The sequence below is a fragment of the Nelumbo lutea genome, chromosome 3, assembly GCF_056320005.1.
Source record: "Nelumbo lutea isolate HS-2025 chromosome 3, American lotus-T2T, whole genome shotgun sequence".
In the NCBI taxonomy this organism is placed as follows: Eukaryota; Viridiplantae; Streptophyta; class Magnoliopsida; order Proteales; family Nelumbonaceae; genus Nelumbo; species Nelumbo lutea.
In genome coordinates, this window is record NC_142686.1 from 116280169 (window position 1) to 116305385 (window position 25217).

General features: G+C 37.5%; 1 protein-coding gene across 2 annotated transcripts in view; it reads right to left on the reverse strand.

The window, feature by feature from the left end:
• Positions 1–19: 19 nt before the first annotated feature.
• LOC148867894 (Peptide chain release factor 1) overlaps positions 20–25217 on the reverse strand; it is a 36825-nt gene continuing 11627 nt past the window's right edge. The window contains exons 4-12 of one of the 2 annotated variants that reach the window (XM_088977025.1): positions 22882–23034; positions 18296–18479; positions 18064–18112; positions 17886–17964; positions 3814–3888; positions 3657–3734; positions 1008–1166; positions 542–637; positions 20–454 (exon numbers count right to left, since the gene is read on the reverse strand). In XM_088977025.1, the coding sequence (XP_088833151.1) occupies positions 260–454; positions 542–637; positions 1008–1166; positions 3657–3734; positions 3814–3888; positions 17886–17964; positions 18064–18112; positions 18296–18479; positions 22882–22998 (1032 nt within the window). In that variant the 5' untranslated portion in view covers positions 22999–23034 and the 3' untranslated portion in view covers positions 20–259. The remainder of the gene's footprint in view (positions 455–541; positions 638–1007; positions 1167–3656; positions 3735–3813; positions 3889–17885; positions 17965–18063; positions 18113–18295; positions 18480–22881; positions 23035–25217) is intronic. The other variant, XM_088977024.1, reaches the window with a different exon arrangement.

Consider the following 25217-nt stretch of genomic DNA (forward strand, 5'->3'; position numbering starts at 1 on the left):
CCCAAAATTGATAAGTACAAAACTATGTTAAATCTCGGCTCTTCCTGCATTTACCTTGCCAAATTTGAAATTTTTATGCGCTTTGGAATGAAATTAAAAAATATTAACAGTACAGACCATAAATGAAGAGGAGCATCTGCTGAAAGACGCAAATGGATCCGCAACAGACCATAAATGAGGATATCTAGACCATCTAATTGCATGATATTCAATATGTTAGTAGTACGACTGTACGACAGTACGAGATCGTCGACATCTTTCACTGCCTTGAACTGAAAGATGTAATTGCATCCATCTCCTGCTGCAAGAGAAGAGCATCAATGAAGACATCTAGACTATCCCCCTGCATGACATCATTAATCGAATGGTGTGTTATCCCAACACGGTGATCTGTCACACGTCCCTGGGGAAAGTTGTATGTTCGGATGCGTTCAGATCTGTCCCCACTTCCAATCTGCTCAACATATCAGGTGCTTGTATTTATTTTGAGGAAAAGATGAGATACAACTACCTACTGCAAAATAATCTTACATGCACAAACCTGTTCTGATCGAAGTTTTGATCTGGTTGTCTGAATTCTAGATCTCTCCATTTCGTATAACTTTGCACATAATACTTTAAGTGCCTTGGCCTTGTTCTGTCAACGACCATAAATGAACGGAATTAAGAAAATAACCCCCCAAAAATGGTGATTAGCACTCGATCACAGCAACAATGCCAATACTAACATCTATTATTTTTCAAACTAGATGCTCAAATGGTTGAAAAGCTTTTAAGCCATGATGCTAACTCCAATAGTTTTAGTTTGAAGTGGTTCATTATTCAAACATTAAGAAGATTCTATAACCTCATTGCTGCACATCTTACCAGCACTCTTTTTAGTCAGCCAATGAATATTTAAATGTTAAGACAATAACAGTTACCAAAGGAACAGGAGAAAATCATTAGCTCCTAATGCAAAGCATTAAGAAGATAACAAAGAGTCGCATGAGGTAATAATCAGTTACCATATGCTGCGAACGTTCATCCTGTATCGATACGGTAATTCCTGATGGAATGTGAGTTATCCTTACTGCACTATTTGTTGTATTTGCATGCTGACCACCTGACCCACCCGATCTGTAAGTATCAATTCTCAAATCTTCTCTCCGCAACTGAGCATCTACCTGCAGAAACCTCACAGAGGAAAATGAATAACAATTTATATATAAAAAAAAAAGATAACCACACTAAATCGCATTATCCATGATTGAACTTCAATGCTATATTTTTATTTCAGATGTGTATTATGGGCAATAGGATTTGGCAGTTTTATCAATATAGAGTTACCATGTTTAGGCTATTACGCAGTCCTGTTTCCAACTATCTGGGGTTTTAGGAGGGGTGGACTTTATATAGACCTAACCTTTGGCATTTTATCACGAAAAGTGTCCAACTCAGACTTAAACTCATATTCTCATGTTTGACATATGTATATATGCTCGTTTTTTGGGGTGTGCTTGTCTGAACTCAGGTGCACCTCACCTAGCTTGTTACTATATTTTGATAAATTAACCTTCAATTTGTTGTTGATTATGTAATTTTTTATATTGTAGGTTTAACCATGATACTTAGAATTTAAGCACTTAAGCCAATGTATGACTTGAATGTACAAATACAAGTTTTGTATTAATAACACAATACTATAAAAATTTGAGCTGAAAGGCTTTTTAAAATCTTAATACACGCCAATATGCAAATCTACATTCTGAAACATCAAATGACATAGAAGGCTTTTTAAAATATTTTGTTTCAGAATTAGATTTGCATATTAGTTTGTATTCTTTTGTTTTCTTTCTCAAAAGTGGCACTTCATTTCATTCAAGAAGCAGCTTCATCTTTACCTTCCCTTTCTTTTCCTTTCCTTTCCATTATTTTTCCTTTTTTTTTTTTTATCTTTTTGTATGCAATGTGCATGAGGCACATACACCTCTGTCCTGCACCTGAGGCATATGCCTCAAAAACATCAATGCCTCTGGCATACACCTCAGGGCGTTTTGGGGGCACCGCATACACCTCCCACGCCCTTTAAAACATTGCCTTCAACATCCTCTGCCCTGAGGCTAAGATCATCCACACCTATCTAGACCATTGGCATCAGATACTTCTCTTCTAAAAAATTACCAATTCCTCTCTCTCTCTCTCTCTCTCAAAAAAAAAAAAAAAAAACAAAGATTTGCTTACTTCCACCACTGTATATAAATCAATTAATTTCTTCAATCACTTGGGCTTCATCCACTATAACCTCCTCTTCACTTGAAGCACCATCATCTGCATCTTCATTTTTTCTATCTTCATTCTCATCATCATCCTGCAGTGGTCTCGTCCCATAGTTTCCCTTTCTTTTGTAGACCTTTGAAGATGCCTATGAAGTGATGATTCCTTTAGATTGTTCTTTGTCCAAGCTACAGCCACCAGAATTCCATTTAACTTCATTTGGTGGTTGCCATTGCAATCATATTGTGGACCGAGCTGTCAACCCATTGCCATCCTCTAAAGACATCAACTAAAGTGACAAGGCTAAAAACCTTCAAGGTCTTCACCTAATAATCCCATATAAAGATTTAATTGCATTCTCAACATTTGCTAAATAATGGGAAGGTTCTCAAGATTGAAAAAGGTCTTTATTTATCAAAAAAGATTCAAATATTTTTTAGATGTCTTCTTTTGTAGCAAATATTATTTTTTAATCCCACTCCTTAGGAAATAAATATCTTATAGCCCTTAAAAGAGGCATATTATAAAATCCCTGTAAACTCTTTTGAGATGATAAATGGAATATGAATTTTTTCTTGCAGTTTTGTGTAGTGTTGATCCACCTAAGAAGATTCTAGTAGTCTGATCTTTTGCATTTTCTTACTACACACTTAAGTCCTCTTAATTATATTCTTCACTTTATTTTGTTGTAACTGAATTTCATTCACCGACTTTCTTAGTCTTTTCATCCTGTTTCACCCTATTCTTCTTTACAAGTTTTTCTTGCTTTTCATTCCTACAGAGGACTCTTTTCCCCATGCAACACCATGAACTAGATCTATTCAACCTTGCTTTAGACATTCTTTTGGAATATGGTGACAACCCCTCTTATATTCCTGTAAACAACCACCTTCAATAGAACTTGACCCTAAACAAGCCATCTGCTCCCTTTTTCATTCCAATGTCACCTTTGCCTTTATTTTGGATTGATGACTGATGGTGGTGTCTCAGCCATCACATCAGAGAGGAAAGGTATTGGAGCCATTTTGTTTGATATAGAGATCAGATAAAGGGAGTTAGAAGGGGCTGGGGGGTTGACATGATTGTACACTTCTTGGTGAGGAGTTTCTGCTCTAAAAGGATAGCAATACTGCTATTCTTATTGATCAAAAAAAAAAAAAAAATACTGCTATTCTCTTTTCTACACTGTTCAATGGTCGTCAGCATCAAACTTAAAATATTTCCCCTTTTGTTATGCTAAATTGATTCCCATCAAAATAACATTGCATCATGAAACAGGAAACAAGGTTTAAAATATAACCAATCTGAAATATTACGAGTTAAGTTCTTGCACAAATTCTGCAGTCTTTCCAATTTTAAATCAGAGAACTTCAATAAAAAGAAGAAAAGCAGTCAAATACCTCATCAGCTTGGGGGAGGATAGCAACAGAGACAGCACTGGTGTGAACGCGTCCAGACTTCTCTGTTACAGGAACTCTCTGCCAGCAGAAAATTAATCATAGCTATCTTTAATTAATGCTGACAAAGAATATTAAAGACGGGTAGATTTAGAAGCACCTGTACTCTATGAATGCCACTCTCAAATTTAAGTTTCCCATAAGCACCATCTCCTGTAATCGCTCCACTAGCTTCCTGAGAAATGGAAATAGGTCACAAATCACAAAGTAGAAAATATTTAACCATTTTTCAAGCTCTCAAGCTCCCAGATAATAGACCACCCAAAGTTTTAAATGAACAAAGATAAGGAGAAATAGATGAGAAATAGAAAAGCTATGAAGAATACAGAAGGGAAAATTTTTCTGCTGTCATAGAGTACAGGTGCTTCTAAATCTACCTGTACAAATACGGAAGGAGCTTCCATTTTAGAAGCACTCCAATCAGATTTATAAGCTATAGGATGGATGCAAATAGCAAGGGCAGTACAACAGTACTCAAACAGCAATGCTGAAGTTCAAAACTTTGCAGAGGAAAAAGGGAAGCAAGGAAGAAACTAAAGCTCAGCTGTGCAGGTCAGCTATTCAACCAGGGAAGCTGATGGAAAGACTGTTTCAGGAAGGAATGCTCTGTTTACTACAAGGTCAGAGATGCCAAAACTTTGGGCTAATATTCCTAAAGAAGAATGGCAAAATAGACTTGTGCTATCAGTGAAAGAATACGTAAAAGATAGGAGAAGGTTGGGTTAAGAGATAAAAGGGTTTTGAAGATTACAGGCAAGAAAGAGACCTTCCCTGTTGAAGCAAACAAGGCAGTGCTAGTTATCCCACAGAGTATGCTGGAGTTTGCCGCAACATGGTGGTGACCAATCAAGGGATGGTAATGATCCATAGGCAGGCCTATTCCAGCAATGAAAAGCACTGGAACTGACAGGCTATTTCTAAGAAATTTGGGGCTACCTTTCCACTTTTGGTCTTTTCACAAAGCTGGCTAAACTTTGTTGAGGAAAAATGGTACAGTTAGATGTTTCAGACCTTTGTGCAGCCAGGATAAAAATAGTTGATGCTAAACCAGAGCTGGTCCCGCATATAATTGAAGTTTTTGTTGATGTAGTACATAAAGCATGGATTGCTTCATCCATTGAAGCTCAATGGTGGAGAGAAGGTGGTGCCAGTGGAGAAGATGATGACGTGGACAGTGGCCTGTTTCAAGAGGAAAGGCAGAAGGACAGAAGAACTTGCATGGGAAAGGAAGAGCAAAAGAAGGAAACCGAAGAGTCTTGGAATGTGATTCCTCTTTTATAAGAAACACCCTTATACAAGTGGTTGATCCTAAGGCCCAGGTTAAATCTTATGCGCAGATGGTTGCATGTAAGACTTTACAACCATCTCAGCAGCAGGGAGAGGGTTTTCTTTTGACAAGTGGAATTTTAAACGCCTTGAACCAAACCTGTCAAGGATTGGTTCGTCCGGTTAAACCAAGAGCTCTAGTTCAGTTGGACCAGTGTCATGTGCTCCCTTTAGTGATCATATGACAACTAAAAGGGAAGAAGGATTGATAGACCATAATTTGAGTCTATCTTCTTCCAATTCAACTCAGAACAAAGGGAACACAGTTTGAATGAAGACTGCCACCTTCTTTGTGTTGGCAACCACAACAGTCCTCAAGAAATCTGGTGAAAGATTGCTCCAATTCAAGGTATTCTCGGGCAAAGTTGGAGGACTCAGAGGTTGGAGATGTAGGGTGGATAAGTTGCAGCGATTCAGAGAGTGAACATGTGGGGTCAGCAGATGATTCTCTGTTAGGAAGTGTTGACAGTGATAAGGCTGTGGATGCTAAGACACCAACTACCTAAGTACTGAAATCTTGTTTGAAGAAGAGGGGAGCTGGGTAAAGTCGACCCTTGACCAACCAAACTTGGTCTTGCAAGTTAGCTGTGAAACAAAAGTGCCAAGGATAGAAACAGAGGGTGAGACTGATGACTCAGATGAAGGAAATTCCAGACCTAAAGTTCCACAACTACAGGGGAACTGTGAGGTGGTAGACAACAATCACCAACAGTCAAGCAAAGGTCAGCCAAATGGGGGCAAGCAAAAGAGATCTACAGGTTATCATGAACCAAACAATTTCATGGCACCCAGTGCTTTAAAAGTGCAAGGCACAAAGGCGAGGCACACACCTTTTTAAGCAAGGCACAAATTTACAAAAAAAAAAAAGCTAAAAAATAAAAAAAAGTCGGAAAATAAAAAAAAAGCTAAAAATTTTAAAAAATAAAAAATTATTAAACATGATGTTAATAAAAAATATAAACTTAAAATTAAAAATAATTTTTTAAAAAACCTATTATCTAAAATCAAAATACATAAACATAACATGTAAAGCATATTCAAATGAAAATTTAAAAATAAAAGCAAACATATAAAGCATTTCAAGCATGTAAAACCCACAATCTCTTTTTTTTTTTGCTTAATTGCATTGCTTCAAGTAGCTAATGTGATGTAAAACATATTGCATTCTTGATTCTACAAGTCGCCTTTGTACCATGCCCCTCAGGCAAGCCCAAACAAGTCTGTTAGGGTCTGAAATTCTATTTTCTCACATAAAAAATAATGATTTAATAACTTTCATTGCCTTTTAAGAAGATATTTTATTGCAATGAATGAATGAACAACATTAGCCTCGAGGGGCGTGGTCGAGGTACGGGGGAGGAGCCCATAGCCCTGTCGTTATACTAAAAAAAAAGCACAATATTTTAAAAAGGTGTCAGGTACCATTGTCAACTCTGCTTTTGGAATTAATCCTCTTTCTATGCCTGAAGCAGGTGTTCCGTGGTCTACCAGATGTTGATCAAAGGGCTTGTGAAGTTGTTGCTTGTGATGATGGTGGTTTTGGGGAATTTTAGGAAAATAGAGGAAGAGAAGAAGAATTTGGGATTTAATAAGGTCCCCATCAGTCCACTTTTACTCAAACAACAAGAAACACATGAAGTATCAAAAAGTATTTAAAGATGGAATTTTATATTTAATAGAACTAGAGTCAATAAAAATTTTCAATTTTTCAAAATGTGGATGTCCCAAACATTTGTGCCATAAATCCCAAACATTATTTCTTTGTCCAACAAAAGATCTGGAAGTGGATGAACTAAAATATGTTGATGATGCTGGTGCTTGAGAATTCTCAAACACCAATGCAAATAAACACCCCAGCCTACACCCCTTCCCTTTCACCTTCCTAGTGTATCGGTCCTGAATCAGACAACCATCGTGACTTGTCTAGACATCTCTCATGCAGTTCAGGTAGTTAGCTTGCTTCAGCCAATCCCACATAATTGTTGTCCATCGGATTATCCGTTATGGTCGTGGCACTTTATCTCAGGGACCATTCTTTTCCTCCTCTCCTATTCAATTGAGGGCTTATGCTGATGCAAATTAGGTAAGATGCCCTGACACCAATTTTTGGGCGACTCCCTCATTTCTTGAAAATGCAAGAACAACAAACAATTTCTAAGTCATCTATAGAATCCGAATACATGGCTATGTCATCTGTATGTGGTGAGATTGTTTGACTTTAGTCTCTCCTTACTAATCTTAGCGTTCACCTCCCTACACCTATTCCTCTCTATGTTGATAACTCTAGTGCCATCAAGATTGCATCTAATCTAGTGTTCCGTGAGAGAACCAAGCACATTGAGGTGAACTAACACTTTATTAGGGATCTATTTCTTGCTGGCTCTATCTCTCTTCCACATATAGCTTCCGATTTGCAGATTGTTTTTTTTTTTTAAATCTAGACATCCATATCTTGTGGGCAAACTGATGTTTATGTCTCATTAGCATTAGTTTGAGGGGGAGTATGGAGACACTTGATGTACTATAGTTCTATGGCCTCTGTTGTACTACAGTATTAGTCTCTTCTTTTTATCTTTCAGCCCTCTAAGGGCTATTTTTGTAATTCTTTATTGTTCTCCTTTAGCCCTTCAAGGGCTCCTTTGTAATTATGCATAATTAATATATAATTTGACTCATTGGGGTGGAGGCAAGGTTTAAAATGTCGATGTCGATGAAAATGTCACTTACCAAAATATAGGACATATGTCGGAAATGTCTAGGGGAAATATTGTAAAAAATAGAGACATTGTGGAAATTTTATGAAATATGTGGAAAGATGCAATGATATTTTGTAAAATGATAAAAGCATTAATACATATTTCTAGACTATTATCTTATTCCCAACCATTATATATAGCTAAGAAACTAAGATCAATAACAAATTAGTAAATGATGATTTACTGATTTATTATGCATTTTGATGTTTTTACAAGGTTATCTGATATTTTCCTTTCTTATTTTTAATTCTGATTTATTATAAATTCTAATATATTTATTTCACACTAGTAAATTAAAATACATTTATCTGATTTTTAAATATTAAAGTTATAATACAATATGTTTTATTATAAACTTAATAAACTGATTCTCCTTTTTGTAGTATTAAGATTATGATAAATTCTGATTTCTTATAAAACTTAATGAATTTATTATGATTTTTAATACTAAACTTATAATAAATTATGATTTAGTATAAAATTTAATAAATTTATTCTGATTTTTTATATTAAATGTAGAATATTTTTTATTATAAAATTTAATAAACATTTTCTGATTTTAATAAGTATTTTAAAAAATACTAACTAGTTAATATTTTATTACTTGAAAAATATTTTATGTTTTATATTGTAAAGTAATTATTTTATTCTTTTGGTTTTATATTTTGTTAATTCTTTTTTATAAATATTTTATTCGAAATATTAAATAGAAATTACTAATGGAATAATTTATATTAATATACTGTATTCTAATAATATAATATACTAATATATTATATTATTAATGTACATTAGTCGACATCGTGTCAACATTATCGACATCCTATCGACATAATAGGAAAAACGTCTTTTTTTTTGTTATTTGGACCAATTTGGTCGACATTTCCGAAATAATGTAATTTTTATATTACCATCCATTTTCATGTCGGTGAAGTGGAGGTCGATTCATTCTGTTAGGTGTCTAACATGTTTGGTGTTCTCAAGAACGGGAAGATTTACAAAAAAGGGGATAGGAGAAGAGGAATTATAAAAAAAAGGGAGAAGAGAGTAGGGAGAAAGTAGAAGGGTTAAGTCTAAGAGGGAAACAAAAGCAAGTCTGTATGAGGATAGTTGGCTAGAATTGCAAGGGTTGGGTGGTGCGAGAAAGAGAGAGGTTATAAAGGAGGTTTTTAGGAAAGAGAAGCCTAGTGTAGTCTTGTTGCAAGAATTTAAATTGCTAGAAGTTGACAACAGATGGGTGAGAAGTTTGTGGAAGAGTAGGGGAATAAGTTGGTTTTTGGCCCTTTCTTGGGGGGCCTCGGGAGGTAATAATTACCTTGCAGAGGGATCAAGTTTTGGAAACTGTAGAAGAATTGTTTCTTTTTTTTTCTTGAAAACTGTAAGGTAAAGTATTTCATTAATAACAAAAGGGCAGAATACAAAAGGCCCATGTACAATGAGAGACTGTACAGCAGAAATAGACAAAAAAAAACTCAGATAATCCAGCCTCCGAAAAACAACCCAACAAAAAATTATGATCTTCTTACAAAAAGGAAATCAGGCTCCAAAAAAAGAACAAGTTTGCCTGTTTTAAAAAGTGAATGGGTTGTCAGCCACAAAAACACCATCCCCATGATCCTGTTGAGCACCTCTTCTTTTGATTTCTGCCTTCAAAAATTCTAAAATTTCTTTCACCCCATACTGCCCAGAAAACAGCAGCGGAGAGGATACTCCAAGCTACTTTTCCAGCCTTGCTGAGGCCTCCTCGGAGCCAAGCCTCTAGGAAGCCCTTCACATCCTTTGAGAAACAAAGATTTGACTCCAAAAAACTCTAGCAGTCTTGTCCAAACCCAACAAGTGAAGTCACAATGTTTTGACAAGTAGAGGATGGGTTTGGGTGAGTGTTGACCAATGTTTATGGGCCAAATGGTTATAGGGAATAAAATAAGATGTGGGAAGAATTGAATGCCATCAAAAGGTTGTGGGAGGGGCCTTGGTGTATTGGGGAAGACTTTAATGTTGTTAGGTTCATGGACACTAATAATCCTAGGCAAAAGATTACAACTAGCATGGGAAAATTCAACAATTATATTGCCACTTTTGAGCTTAAGGATATGCTTCTCCTCCATCATAAATTTACTTGGTTTCACCTCCAACTCAACCCAATTTGCTCTAGGTTGGATAGATTTCTCTTCTTGACGGATTGGGAGGAGCATTGGGGTGATTTAGTATTGAGGGCCCTACCTAGGGTTACTTTTGACCATTGGTCGGTTTCCCTTCATAAAGTTAGAGAATGGTGGGAAGAAGGTAGGCCTAGCCGCCTAGGATGAAATGGAAAGGGATATTATTTAATAGGAAACCACAATTGTTGAAAACAAAGATCAGGAGTGGAAATTAGGAGACCAGATTCAGTCCACACAAGACAGTCCTTACATTGTGCTCACAGCCTTTTACAGTCGTCCATCGGGAACATCTCCACATTTGTATATTTTTATTCATGGGAGATATTCCCAATGCACAACTACAAATGGTTGTGAGCACAATGTGAGGACTGAATCCGATTTTGGAATTTAGAGCATTTTGGAAGGATAGAAGAAAGGAAACAGGAGCTGGTTGACAAGAATTGAAGGTTTGGGTTTGCATAAGTTTCAAGGTTTTTTTGAGGGAGATAGAGAGCTAAGGTGGTTGTTGAAGAAACAATTAGAGGACATTCTGCAAAAGGAAGAGACTTGTTGGAGGCAAAAATTGAGGATTAAATGGATTAAAGAGGGCGATAAGAATACAAAATATTTTCATACTACGGCCAATGGTAGAAAAAGGAAGAATTTTGTGTCCAAATTGGAGTTAGAAGGTGAGGATATCACTCAACCAAGGGAGATAGCTAGGGCTTTCGGGGAACATTTTGAAGGGGCCTTTGTTTTTGGGAGACAAATAATGGATCAAATTCCAATTGCTATTGAATGTGTTGAATTTAGAAAAGGGGTTAGTCTGTAAACTAGATCTAGAGAAGGCTTATGACATGGTAGATTAGGGCTTTTAGATGGATATTCTCAAGCGTAGAGGTTTTGCAGAGAGATGGTGCAGATGGGTAAAGGGATGTATTTCTTCATGCCATTTCTCGATTTTGGTAAATGGAGTAGCTAGAGATTCCTTTCCTGCTAAAAGAGGTCTTAGACAAGGAGATCCTTTATCCCCCTTTCTTTTTACCTTGGTAGCTGATGTCCTGAGTGAAATGATTGTAAGGGTAGATGCTAATAACATGATTAGAGGCTGGAGAGTTGGAAGGGAGGAAGTGGTGGTTACACATCTACAATTTGCAGATGATATTATTTTGTTTTGTGAAGGGAAAGAAGTAGATCTTGTGAACCTAAAAAGGATAGTGCATATTTTGAGAGGCGTTCCAACCTTAAACTGATTGAGGTAAGAGTTGTGTGGCAGGGGTAAATTTAGGGAGTGAAGAAGTGGATATGCTAGCGAGACTCTTGGGGTGTGAGGTGAGGGAATGGCCATTACAATACCTGGGACTACCACTGGGGGGAATCCAAATGCAGAGAGCTTCTAGTATCCAGTGATGGAGAGATTTACAAAGAAACTTGCAAACTGGAAAAGGAACTACATTTCCCTAGGAGGTAGGATAACCCTAATTAAGTCAACATTGGCTAACTTGCCCATGTATTTCCTATCTACCTTTAGGATACTAGTGAAAGTGGCAAACAAGTTAGAGAAGATTACTAGGGACTTCCTTTGGGAACCAAGAGACTCTAAGAAGGATCGCCTAGTGAAGTGAGAGGTAGTTTCTAGAAGTAGAGAATGGAGGAGGCCTAGGGATAGGAGATGTCAAGATGAGAAACACAACATTATTGGGGAAATGGTTATGGAGGTGGTCGTTGAAACAGGATAGACTCGGTGTTTTAAAAGAGCAAGGCGCAAAAAAGGTGCAGGGGTCAATTTGCACTTGAGGTGCAATGCGAGGCGCGTGCCTTTTTAAGCAAGGTGCAAAAAATAAAATAAAATAGCTAAAAAATCGAAAAATGCCAAAAAAAATCAAAAAATCAAAAAACTATTAAACATAATCTTAATAAAAATATAAACTTAAAATTTAAAATAAATGTTTTAAAAAACCTATTATCTAAAATTAAAATACATAAATATAACATGTAAAGAATATTCAAATGAGAATTTAAAATAAAATCAAATATATAAAACATTTTCAAGCATATAAAACCCACAATCTCTTTTTTTTTCTAAATTGCATTACTTCAAGTAGCTAATGTGATGTAAAACATATTACATTCCATGCCCAGTGTTTTAAAAGCGCAAGGTGTAGGGGTCATTTTGCGCCTGAGGCGCAAGCCACAAGGCAAGGCGTGCACCTTTTTAAGCAAGGCACAAAATACAAAAAAGGCTAAAAATCAAAAATTTATTAAACATAATGTTAATAAAAATATGAACTTTAATTTTAAAACAAATGTTTTAAAAAAATATTAAAATACAAATATATAACATGTAAAACATATTCAAATGAGAATTTAAAAATAAAATCAAATATATAAAACATTTTCAGGCATATAAAACCCACAATCTCTTTTTTTTCTCAATTGCATTACTTCAAGTAGCTAATATGATGTAAAATGTATTACAATCCTGATTCTACGAGCTGCCTTTGTACCACGCCCCTTGAAGCAAGCCCAAACAAATCCACATTAGGTCTTAAACTCTTAGTTCTCACACACCGGAGCTTTGAGAACCCCTATTTGGTAATGTTGTTCATTCATTCATCCTGATAAAATGTCTTTTTAAAAAGCAATTAAAACTGTAAATCATTATTTTTTGTGATAACTAAGAATTTAAGACCTAATGTGGGCTTGTTTGGGCTTGCCTCGAGGGGCGTGGCATGGGGGTCCGGGGGTGGAGCCCCCCCCCCACACAAAAAAAAAGGCAAAATAACGTCTAAGTTTCAAAAGGCACATGCCTGGGCTAAGGTGCACATCTAGGCACACTAGGCGTGTGCCTTTTGAAAGGGTTGCGCCTAGGACCCAAGCGAGGTGCCTACCTTGAAATGTGTACCACCTGTGCGCCTAGGCACGCCTTTTAAAACACTGGATAGACGATAGCACAGTATGATTGGCAGCATACATGGAGTGGCAAACAATGGTTAGGATGCGGGAGTTGATCCTAGGACTTCTCAATGTTCTACATGGAAAGCTATTTGTAGTCTTATGAGACTACTGACAACCCAAGCTGTGGTGTATAATCAACAAGAAATTAAGAGGATGAGAGGAGAGAATGAGAGGAGAAAGAGAAAAGAAGAGAAGAAGATTTCAAAGGAAGGATTTTAAAAAGAAGAGGATGCTTAATCTGCCGCCCCCTCTTTATATTTATATTAATTCTAAAGTAAGGATAAGACTGCTTACATGGCAAAATTAAAATCCCAATAAAAGACTAAAAGACTAACAACTAATTGTGGACTGACACTTAAATAGCTAGTAGTTGTATACGAGTAAAATAGAAAGAGGTGGGGACCACATAATAGTTGTATACGAGTACAATAGAAAGAGGTGGGGACCACATCAGTGGTTTCTACACTATTCATGGTATTTTGCCTTCAATCCTTCCTTACATTAAACTTGATGCTTGTGCAAGAAACAAAGTGTTGTTCTAGGAAGATGTTTGGGTTGGGGAGAGTCCCCTTAGGGATAGGTGCCCTACTTCTTATTCACTATCAAAAAATAAAAGTGATTTCTTCGTTTATTGATAATTCTTGGGACTTGGGATTAAGGAGAGGCCCAAGGGAGATAGAGATGGCAATGGTGGATGAACTAGTTTCCCTTTTAGGGTCAACCTTTCTGGATCAGTCTTGTGAGGATAGTAGAATTTGGAAACCTTCCCCATCTGGTGTTTTCACTTGTTCCTCTTTCTTTAATGTCCTCATTCAATCAAATAACCTTGCAAGAAACTTTCCATCAGAGGAGGTATGGTGTAGCCCTGTACCCCCCAAAATTCAAGCTTTTTGTTGGAAGGTGGTTCTTCAAAAAATCAATAATCTTGATATGTTGAAATGAAAAAGGCCAAATTTCTACCTTTCACCTCATAATTGTAGCCTTTGCTTGGCTTCTTGTGAGATGACCACACACCTATTAATATTTTGTCCTTTTGTGCACATTATTTGGTCTTGGTTCTCCTCTCTCTTTTTATGCAGATGGACACCTCCCCCGGATGTGATAAGCCTTTTTGACCCAAGATTTTTCAGGCAACCAAAGAGGCGTAGTAGAGTGATGTGGAGAGCCACAAGAGCAGCTATACTCTTGTCAATCTGGGAAGAAAGAAATAACATGATCTTTGAAGGAGTGGAGGAATCCAAGGAGGCAACTATAGAAAGAATAATAACCATTATGACTATCCATTGGTTGAAAACTCTTGATTTGTTTAAAGATTTCTCAGCTGGACATATTTAGGAATTGGGGAGTGGTGGCAGCTATAACATCTATATAACCTATTGTGCAGGAAATGTGGTCCCCTCCAACACAACAAAGAATAAAGTTGAACTTTGATGGGAGCTCTAGAGGTAACCCAGGGCCTTCAGGTATAGGGGGAGTATTCAAAGATGGAGATGGGAGAATTGTTGCTATGTTCTCTGGGCCAATAGGGGTGGGAGAGTCATTGCGAGCATAAGTGATGGCTCTGTTTCAAGGTGTAAAATATGCCAAGCAATTGGGATTACACCAAGTAGAGATAGAAGGAGATTCTAAATTGTTAATGGACTGGCTGCAATCAAGCAAGTTGGGAGCATGGATGTATCGACAGCCCATACGGGAAATTCTCAATATAACAAGGGAGCTTGATGCAAGCTTCAAGTTGAAAATAAGAACAGCTAATGGTCTGGCTGATACCTTAGCCAAACAAGGGACAGTGAGGGAAAGTTTGTTCTGGGCAGTTTTGTAATTCAAATTACCTAGGCCCAACTCCTATCTTCGGGTCCTTTAGGAGTTGGGGACAATATCAGGGCAGAGCTATTAGCTGTTTTCCAAGGGGTGCAATTTGCAAACCAGTTAGGGGTACAACATCTAATAATTGAAGGGGATTCCAAAGTGGTGGTGGGCTGGTTGAAAAATCCTGAAGATGCTATATGGCATTACAAGAATGAAATGAAGAAATTCAGCAAATACTTTGTCCGGTGTGTTAGCCAAGCAAGGGGTAAATAGGGAAGAATTGTTTTGGGCTCAGCTGTGATTCCTGTATTTCTTTCATAGTTTACTTGTAAGATTCAAGGAGGGGCTACAGTCGCGCTTCTCCCTGGGATATTGTATGAATTCACAACTCTAAATCAGCTTTTGAATAAATAAAGTTTACTGTTTTATTCATAAAAAACTCCTATCTTAGGGGTTGACAATTGTATCTTAATTTTCAGTAATGAAGTTACCGTTTCCAATAAAAAAAAAAGGTTTGATTGGCCTAGTCTCTTAGAGGATGCTAAAGTGTGGATAGAGAGGTCCTTTGAAGTGGAAAAGATTAAGGAAGTGGTGTTCTCTATGGATAGATCTAAAGCGCCAAGGTCGGATGGTTTCACCATGGCTTTCTACCAAAGATTGTTGGGATATAATAGAGAATGATTTAGTGGAGGTATTTAGGGAGTTCTGTGAGAGGGGTATTATAAAATATAAACTTGGTATGAATGCCACTTTTATTACACTAGTTCCTAAAAGGAGAGGTGTTAATCATCTCAAAGATTTTAGAGTAATTAGCATGGTGAATTATCTTTATTGGGTAATTCTTAAGGTCTTATCTTTTACGATTCTGAAGAGTTCTCCCTCTCATTGTTTCTCTAAATCAAGGAGCATTTGTGCAAGATAGACAAATTACTTATCAAATCTTGATTACTAATGAATGTGATAAGGAAATGAAAAGGTCAAGGAAAAAAGGTGTAATTTACAAGTTGAATTTGGAGAAAACTTATTATTTGGTTGATTGGCATTTCCTAATTGAAGTTTTTGAGGCAGTGTGGGTTTGGAGAAAGGTGGTGTAAATGGATTTGGGGTTGTTTGAAAACTTGTTAATGGCACAGTGGTGGACTTTTTCTCTGCTAGGTGCAAAAATTAAATAGGGTGACCCCCCTTTCTCCCTTTCTATTCACCCTTATTGCTAATTTGTTAAGCAGACTTATCCTAAGAGCTGATTCAAGGTGCCTAGTAAGGGGTTAGAGAGTGGGAAGAGACAATGTACCAATTATCCATCTTTAGTTTGCAAATGATACTATGTTGTTTTATGAGGGAGATGAGCTAGAGTGAACTAGGAACCTAAAGTTGTTAGTGCAACTCTTTGAAAGATTGTCAAGTTTAAAAATAAACTTTGAAAATAGTTGCATAGCTAGGGATATGGAAGAAGGAGAGATTGAAGAGTGCAAACATATTAGGGTGTAATGTTGCTCAATGGCCTTTGACTTACCTAGGGTAACCTCTGGGAGCTAATCCAAAAGAAGTGAAGTTCTAGACTTCGATGGTAGAGAGGTTCTCTAAGAGACTTGCTAGTTGGAAGAAAGGGTATTTATCTTTGGGTTGCAGAATTATTTTGATTAAATCGACCCTCTCTGGTCCAACCTACATGTTTATTACATAGTTTTTAAGGTTCTGGTAGGTGTGAGAAGGAAGATAGAGAAGATGATGAGAGATTTTCTTTGGGATCTAGAGGAAGGAAAGAGGGACTATAGGATTAGTTGGGATGTGGTAAGTAGAGATAAAAATGTAGGGGGTTGGGAATAAGTAATATACAGAAGATGAACTTAGCTCTCCTAGGGAAATGGATGTGGAGAATGCCACAAGACCAAGATAAACTATGGGCAATGGTGATAGTGAATATTAATGGGCTTTCTGACAATGGATGGGCTGTTGTAGCATTGGCTAGGGCAAATCGAGCTTCTCCTCGGAAGGCCATCAATTGGGCACAACCTTTTAGTGGTAATAGTATTAAATTTAGGAACATGTTTGGTTGGGGTCTTCCCCCTTGAAGGAATAATTACCCTCACTTTTTTCACACACTTTAAAAATGAGCCAATTTCTAAACTCTTGGTTTCTTCAAATTTAAGTAATGACTTTAATTGGGACTTGGGCTTTCGGAGGGTATAAGACACTACAAACTCCAGAATGTGCTTACACTACTTGAACTGTTGGAAGAAGTCTTTCTTGATCCTTCCAAATCTGATAAGTGAATTTGGATTTGTACTCCTTTTTTTTTTATCAATAACAGATTCAATCAATTCATTCAAATATCAAAATATTTACAGCAAGGAAGACAAGAACTCTTATCTTCCGAATACAACTTAGACCCTCCAAAGAGAGAAAAAGAGGAAAAGAAGCAATTAAGTGACAGCTTAGCCCAAAACATTGCTTCCCTTTCTATCCCTTGTTTAGCTAATCCATCAGCTAAAGAGTTAGCTAATCTCTTAACCCAACTCATCCTGATTTCCATCTCCCGCACCAGCCACCTGAATTTCCACTTCTCATTTCTGTAGTTCCATAAACCGCAGTCATCTTTAATCAGCCACCCTATCACCACCTACGAGTCCCCTTCAATTATGAATTTCCTGACATTCATCTCCTTGGCTTTCTGAACTCCTTCCATAACTGCCAAGATCTCAGCTCTAAGGGAATCCCCCACACCAATTGGGCCTGAGAACAGGGCATAAATGACCCCGTTCTCATCCCTAAAAACACCTCCAATCCCTGATTGTCCCGGATTCCCCCTACAACTCCCATCAAAATTTAACTTTAAGAAGCCAGCAGGTGGGGGAGTCCAGGACACCCTTATTATTGGTTTGACCTGAGTGTAGTTTGCAATCTCGCCCCACTTTCAGTTCCTCTTCTTGTGCTCTTTGACTCCTTTTCCTATTAAGGAGGTATGGTGTAAGCCTATTCCTCCTAGAATTGATGTTTTTTGTTGGAAAGTTGTTCATGGAAAGATTAAAACATATGATTTACTTCAAAGAAAACGACCAAAGTGATGCTTATCCCCTCATTGGTGTGTCTTTTCTATTTTATTTTTCTCTAAAATATTTTTTAATGCAACATTATCAACTAGGAAATTAATGCATGGTCCAAACTGGAATATGAATACATACCTTATATCCTTTAAGATCAGACTCTGTTATGTCTACAACCTCAAATCTCCAACCCTTTTTCAGTGAGTACTTCTCGTACCTGTTATAGATAAAAACCAATATCTCAAAATCAAGTTGGAATTTCGCATGGCTTATAATTAGTTCATGACTAGCAAAGGTAATGAATGTAGAAACATACATTTTGAATATGTCCATTGCAAACAAAGAGGCCTCTTCCCCTCCGGTCCCTGGTTCAGCTTATTGTCAATAATACCATCTAATATCTAAGAAAATCCTTGATATCTAAGGTTTCTTCTTTATATCTTGCCACTTGCCAAAAAAAAAATAAAAGATTGAAGAAGTTTTGTGTAACCAAAACATGAGGGTGTGGTTAAGGCTTCCAATAGAGTTGCCCATCTATAAAATAGTACCTGCTCTTACTTCCAATATGCAATCTCTTTCATCAGCATCATCTTTAGGAAGCAATGCTTTTAGCAGGAGACACTGCAGCCTTTTCTCCTCTTCCATGGCTTCACCCAACTCCTCAGCTACCATGTCAATAATGTCCTTGTCTTCAGGACATTCAGCCATCATTGACCTCAAACCCTCCATCTCCTATGTTAAGGAAAAGAACTATCTGAAATACTGAATCATTGAAGCTTCAATTATAACCAAATAAGCAAGGATGGATTCCTCAGCATGTTCTTACTTGGCATGTTATAACTGTAGAATGTTTCTCATTTTGATAGATAGTCAGATGAATTATGATGTCTAACAGAGCAATCATTTAAGATGCGAATTTGATATTTTAGTTTGACATGCACTGCAAGTTGGGTTCAGTCCTGTTCCCAAGAATGGTAGCCAAATCCTGATAAATGTTTTTTTTATCAACATTCAATTTTCTTAACAAGAGGAGATGCAAGTCACCCCCAATAAGCTAACATTAAGCACCCCCCCCCCAAAAGGGCCAAAACTTATATGTACATTTTTACAATACAATTTTTACCACACCCAAAAATAGTTAGTTGCTCTCTATCAACCCCTCATTTTGCCATGGAATCAGCCAAAGTTTTTTTTTTTTTTGATAAGTATCAGCCAAAGTGTTGCCTATTATATATTTCCAGCTGAACCAAAATCTCTACATCCCTTGTTAGTTCCCTGACCTCCCTCATTGTGTTCCAATAAATCCATGGAACTTGTTTCGCTTTTTTCATCCACCTCAACACAACTTTTGAATCCCATTCCTGATAAATGTCCACAAGCATGAAACATTAATGATACATCCCTGAGCATGGTTCATGGTTCATGTATAGATTGTCAAAATAATGCGTGCTGCTACCAATTGTACCTCATTTTTTTATTAATAACTGTGAAATTTGTAAATATAGAAAAGTAAAATGTGAATACAATACAGTATACAAACAGTCATACTGTTTAAAGCTGCACCAAACTTCCTTCACAAGAAAAGAATGCTAACTACTGGCAATGAATTGGTTTAAAGCCTTGAAAGAGGAAGCACAAGAGGAGCCAAAAGGAGAGAGGGTCCAAATTTGGCCATCAGATTTAGATGGATGCAAGAACACCCCATCGAAGATTTGTAGTAAAGAAAAAAATGATATTTAGTTCAAAGTCCTTTATGCCCCTCCTAAAGCCAAGGTCCCAATCAAAACTAGTTGGAAAGACGATAAAAGAGGACAAAGGCTCATTTTTTAACTCAAAAAGCACACATAAAGATGGAAATTGGTCCTTCAGAAGGGATTCCAACCCAAATGTCTTCCCAAAATAGCATGAATGACCTTCCAAGGAGAAACTTTGGTTACCCTAGCCAAAAGTCCATGAATACTCATTGTCATCTTTGCCCACAACTTGTCCCTCTCTTTAGGCAGTCTCAACAACCATTTCCGAAACAACACTACATTCCCTTTTGAATATTCCCAATACCAAATCCATTGTATGTTTTACTTCAAATGATTCTTGTACTGTTTCCCCAGTACAAGAATCATACCTCACAAAGGGAAAGAAAGTAAAATAGCATGAATGACCTTCCAAGGAGAAAATTTGGTTACCCTAGCCAAAAGTCCATGAATACTCATTGTCGTCTTTGCCCACAACTTGTCCCTCTCTTTAGGCAGTCTCAACAACCATTTCCCAAACAACACTACATTCCTCTTTTGAATATTCTCAATACCAAATCCATCGTATGTTTTACTTCAAATGACTGTTTCCCGACTAACCCTATAATCCCTTTTTCTTTCCCCTGGCATCCATTGAAAATCTTCTCCAATTTTCTACCCACACCTTCTAGAACCTTGCAAAAAGACAAATAATAAACAGGAAGGTTGGTTAGGGTAGATCTAATCAGGGTAATCCTAACGCCCAATGAGAGGTACCCCTTCCTCCAACAAGCAAGTCTTTTAGCAAATTTTTCTAGCACAAGGTTCCAAAAGTTAAGGTCCTTCGGATTATTTCCAAGAGGTAAACCTAAATATTTCAAAGGTCACTAAGAGACAACAACCCCAACATATCAGCACCTTCTATTAATAACCCCTCATCCATGTTAACCCCCGCTATGCAACTTTTATCAAAATTCACCTTAAGGTTTGACATTTGTTTAAACAGTTGCACCATTGATTTCAAGTTTCTGACCCGCCTTGTGTCACCTCCTTCACAAAATAAAAATGTATCATCTACAAATTGCAAGTGGATGATTGGCACGCCATCTCTGTCTACTCTCCACCCATAATTGTCAAGGCATCGCTTAGGCAACTAGGTGGTTTTCAAACTTCACCTCGCCCAAACGCCATATAAAATTTGTACAAGGCACACGCCTAGGCAATTAGGCAGGCACTTAGATGCAAAACACATTAACGCATAATGTTCATTTAATATTTTTTATAATGGTTTTTTTTGCTACAAATAATTTTCATTGGTCTGTGTTCGTTATTACAATAGAACCTATCACATATTATCACCCCTTTTATTAGAAGGATACTAGCAAACATTTTGTCTTTTAGGGTTTTATTTTCATGGCAGAATCAAATAGAAGAGGGAGACTGGGAGAGTTGTCCGGTCAGGTTCGTTTTCAACTTTTTTCCTTCCTTCTTGTTGGTTTTTAACTCTTTTTTTCTGTCTTTTCCTTACTTTTTTTTTTTTTTTTGAGTGATTTTTCTGGAATAAAACAGGGGATCCACCCCCTTCCTTTCTTCTTCATTTTCCCGCAATCTTTTCACCCTTTGCATCTTCAAAGGTGGTCTGAAAGGACTCTGCCCCTGTTTTCTTTTTCATTTATCTGCAAAATTTTCATTTTTTTTCCTCTTCGAAGGTGGTTTAGAACGCCTCCTTTTCTTCCTCATTTCCCTGAGTTTTTCCATCATTTTTCCCCTTCATTGGTGGCCTGAAACAGGGGCTCCGCCCCCTTTTCATTTTCTTCTTTTATATTAGTATTTTCCCCAGCTTTTCTAGGTATAAAATAGTGGTAGAGATCCCTTTCGGTTCGTTTTCTTTTCTTCGCCTAAAACAGGAGCTACACACCGCTTTCAGTTCTTCTTTGAAGTCCCAATTTCCATTTCTAATATTCTGTTTTGCATACTTTAAGCAATACTGTAAGAATCACAAGCACAAAAGTTAGTTTAGATGTTTGCAGGTTAATATATAAAACCAAAAAACTAGCTCATAAGGGAAGAAACATGTAGACTTACTTTTTTTATTTCATTGCCTAGGGAAGGCCTATGTGCTTGGGCGCCCCATGGTCGCCTATCCTCATCTTGGCGCCTTGAAAACTATGTCTCCACTCTCACCAAATTTCTCAAGTCCGCCCTAGATATTAGCCTTCCAAGGACATCTGCGATGAGAGTAAAAACAAAAGGATAGACTGGGTCTCCCTACCTAACCCCTCGAATAGCAGGGAAGAAATCCACCACTATTCCATTCACTAACACCAAATAATGGCAGGTTCTAAGACAGCCCATAATCCACTTACACCACCACTCACCAAATCCACAATTTTTCATCACCTCTGACAAAAATGACCAATCCACCAAGTCATAGCCTTTTTTTCATATCTAGTTTGCAAATTAACCTTTTTTTCCTGCTCTTTTTTATCAATAACAAAAACTCATTTTATTAAAGAAATAGATAATTACAGCATTCCAGGGAGAGATAAAATGAGTTAACTCTCCCCAAGAGAACAAGAAAATGAATTACAATACAGCCCAAAACATTTGATCCCTTCACACCCCCTGCTTTGCCAAGTATCTGCAAAGGCATTTGCGATTCTCTTCACCCAATCAATCTGAATTTCCAACCCCCTAGTTAGGTACCCTCCCTCCTCTGGTTGGCATATTTCCAAAGTCCACTGTTCTTCTGTAATCAACTTAAAACCAACTTTGAATCTCATTCAACAACTAGCTTTTGGATATTCAGCTCCTTTATCTTCCTTAGACCTTCCATTAAAGCATAAACCTCAGTTCTGAGAGAGTCACCAACCCCAATGGGGCCGGAATACATTGCAATCACCTTCCCATTCACATCTCTGAAAAAACACCTCTACCTCCTGAGGGCCCTAGATTACTCTCACTGCTACCCTCAAAATTTAACTTTATAAACCCTGGGGCTGGTGGTGACCATAGAGGACAGGCAATTGATGGGGTAGGAGTAGAGTTAGCCACCTCCATCCAACTGTTCAGCAACATATCCATAGAGATATCAGCAAACAGGTCAAAGGATTTTAACCAATGTACCACCCTAACTGTTACTACTTCAATGATACCTTCTTTATTCCTTTCCTTTTCAAAAAAAGTCCTTGAGTTCCTTTCCTCCCATAAAGTCCAGCATACGACAGCCCTCACACACTTCCACATAATCCTACCCCTTTTTCTCGGACATCTAAGGAAAGAAGTAGCAAACAAGCTTTGTACATCTGTCGAAGGGATCCACATGCAGCCAAATAAAGAAAGAAACCAATCCCATATATCATAAACAAAAGGGTAAGAAATTAATAAGTGGTCGGAGCTTTCACCATTAGCCTTGCATAGGATGCACCAACTTCGAGACAAGCACCAATTAGGCATTTTTCTTTGGAGTAGGTCACAAGTATTACATCTTTCCAAGAAGGCTTCCCAACAAAAAGCTCCATTCCTTGGAGGGATCGGCTCACCCCATACTTCCTTTACTGAAAAAGTTTGTACAAAGCTGTTGGTAAGTTGCACCGAGGACTTAAAGAAAGAAGCACAAGAGAAGGGTAACGGATTTCATTAATTAGTAAAGAGAATACATGAGAATATGTAATTTGTCTATTCTACACAAAATCCTCTTGATAGGAAGAAATGATAAAAGGGAGGACTTGCCTAATCCTCAAAGATAACACCTTAGCTATTATTTTAAAAAAGCTATTTACCAAGCTAATAGGTCTAAAATCTTTAAGATGGGCAACACAATTTCTTTTAGGAACCAAGACCAAAAAAGATTGAGTTCAACCTTGGATCTATCCCTTCCCTCCCAAAAATACTCATTGAAAACTACCAAAAGATCATCTTTCAAAATATTCCAATTGTCTTGGTAGAATACCATTATGAATCTATTTGGCCCTAAGGCTTTAGACCTATCCATAAAAAAAATGTCTTCTTAATTTCTTCCAAATCAAATCTCCTTTCATTCAACACCTTAAGATCATCTGACAATTTGTAACACTCCAAAACTTCAACCCACACTCTCCCATGTAAGGGTTTTCTAAATATAGATTTGAAATGTTCCACAAAAGCCCCAACTATCTCACCTTGTTGAATAATAGTCTCACCACCCAACTCTAACTTGGAAATGAAAATTCCCCTTCTCCTTCCATTAGCCAAGGCATGAAAAAACTTTGTATTCCTAACTCCCTCTTTGATCCACTTATGTCTAGGATTTTGATGAATGATGATAAATTTAACAATTCAGAAGCAGATTTAGAGTGAGTTCATACAACATCCCAGGGAGAGGCGCGAGCTGCAGCCCCTTCTTGAATCTTACAAGTAAACTAGGAAAGAAAAGCAAGAATCACAACTGAGCCCAAAACAATTCTTCCCTATTTACCCCTTGCTTAGCTAACACATCTGACAAAGTATTTGCTGATCTCCCCACCCATTGTATAGTGGCCAACATATTCCTTGTCAACCAACTAAATTTCTTCATTTCATTCTTGTAACGCCACATAGCCTCTTCAAGATTTTTCAACCAACCCACCACCACTTTGGAATCCCCCTCGATTGTTAGGTGTTGTACCCCCAGCTAGTTTGCAAATTGCACCCCTTGTACAACAACTAAAAGTTCTGCCCTGATGGAGTCCCCAATTCCCAAGGGACCTGAGCAGAGCAACAAAATCTCTCCCTTTTCATTTCTCAAAGCACCCTCCCCCATTCCGGATAATCCTGGATTACCCATGCTACTTCCATCGAAGTTCAACTTCAGTGAGCCTTCGGATGGAGGAGACCAGCTTGTAATTGATTTGTCCTTTAGAGATGAACACCTCGCTACTGCTGACCAATTTCTCCAAAAGTCATTAAAGGAGAATTGATGAAAGATTTCCAAGGTCTTCAGCCAAGGTATTGCCCTATTTAACTCACAGTCTTTCAATTCTTGACTGCTCCTTTCCTTCTCTTGAAAAATTCTAATATTCATTTCTTCCCAAAGAGTCCAAATCAAGGCAGCACGAGCACATCTCCACATAATTCTCCCTATTGTTGTAGGCCAATAAAAGGTAGAATGGTTGAAGAGCATGTGAACTTATGCGAGTAGACTCCAACTACTCCCAAACAAAGAAAGTAGCCAAGCCCAAAGGTCTGCAGAAAAGGGACAAGATATTAATAGGTGGTAACAATCCTCACCATGAGCTCTACAGAGGATACACCAATTAGGAGAGATACAAAGGAAAAGGTCTTCTCTTTTGTAAGTTATCTAGAGTGTTTGCTTTCCCATGGAATACTTCCCAACAAAACGCCATAATTTTTTGGGGAACTGGCCTGCACCAAATTTCTTTTGACGGAAAGGGTTGGTGAGTAGAAAGTTGAGAGATGGAGTTGAAGAAAGAAGCACAAGTGAAGGTTCCATTGGGTCTAGGAGTCCATACCCTCTTATCTAGCTTGGAGGGATCCAAACAAACCTGATTAAGACAACCAAGCAAAACAGAAAGAGATTCAATTTCATCATCCCAAAGTCCTCTACAAAACCCAAAATCCCAAGTAGGATCTAAGGGTGTTCCCAAAAATGAACAGTGTTGCCAGAACAAACTTCATACCTGATAAAATTGAGGAATTGAGGAAGGGTGTTGTAAATGGCCTTCCAAGGTGCTGCTAGGTTAGCTTGCCTTGATACACCAGC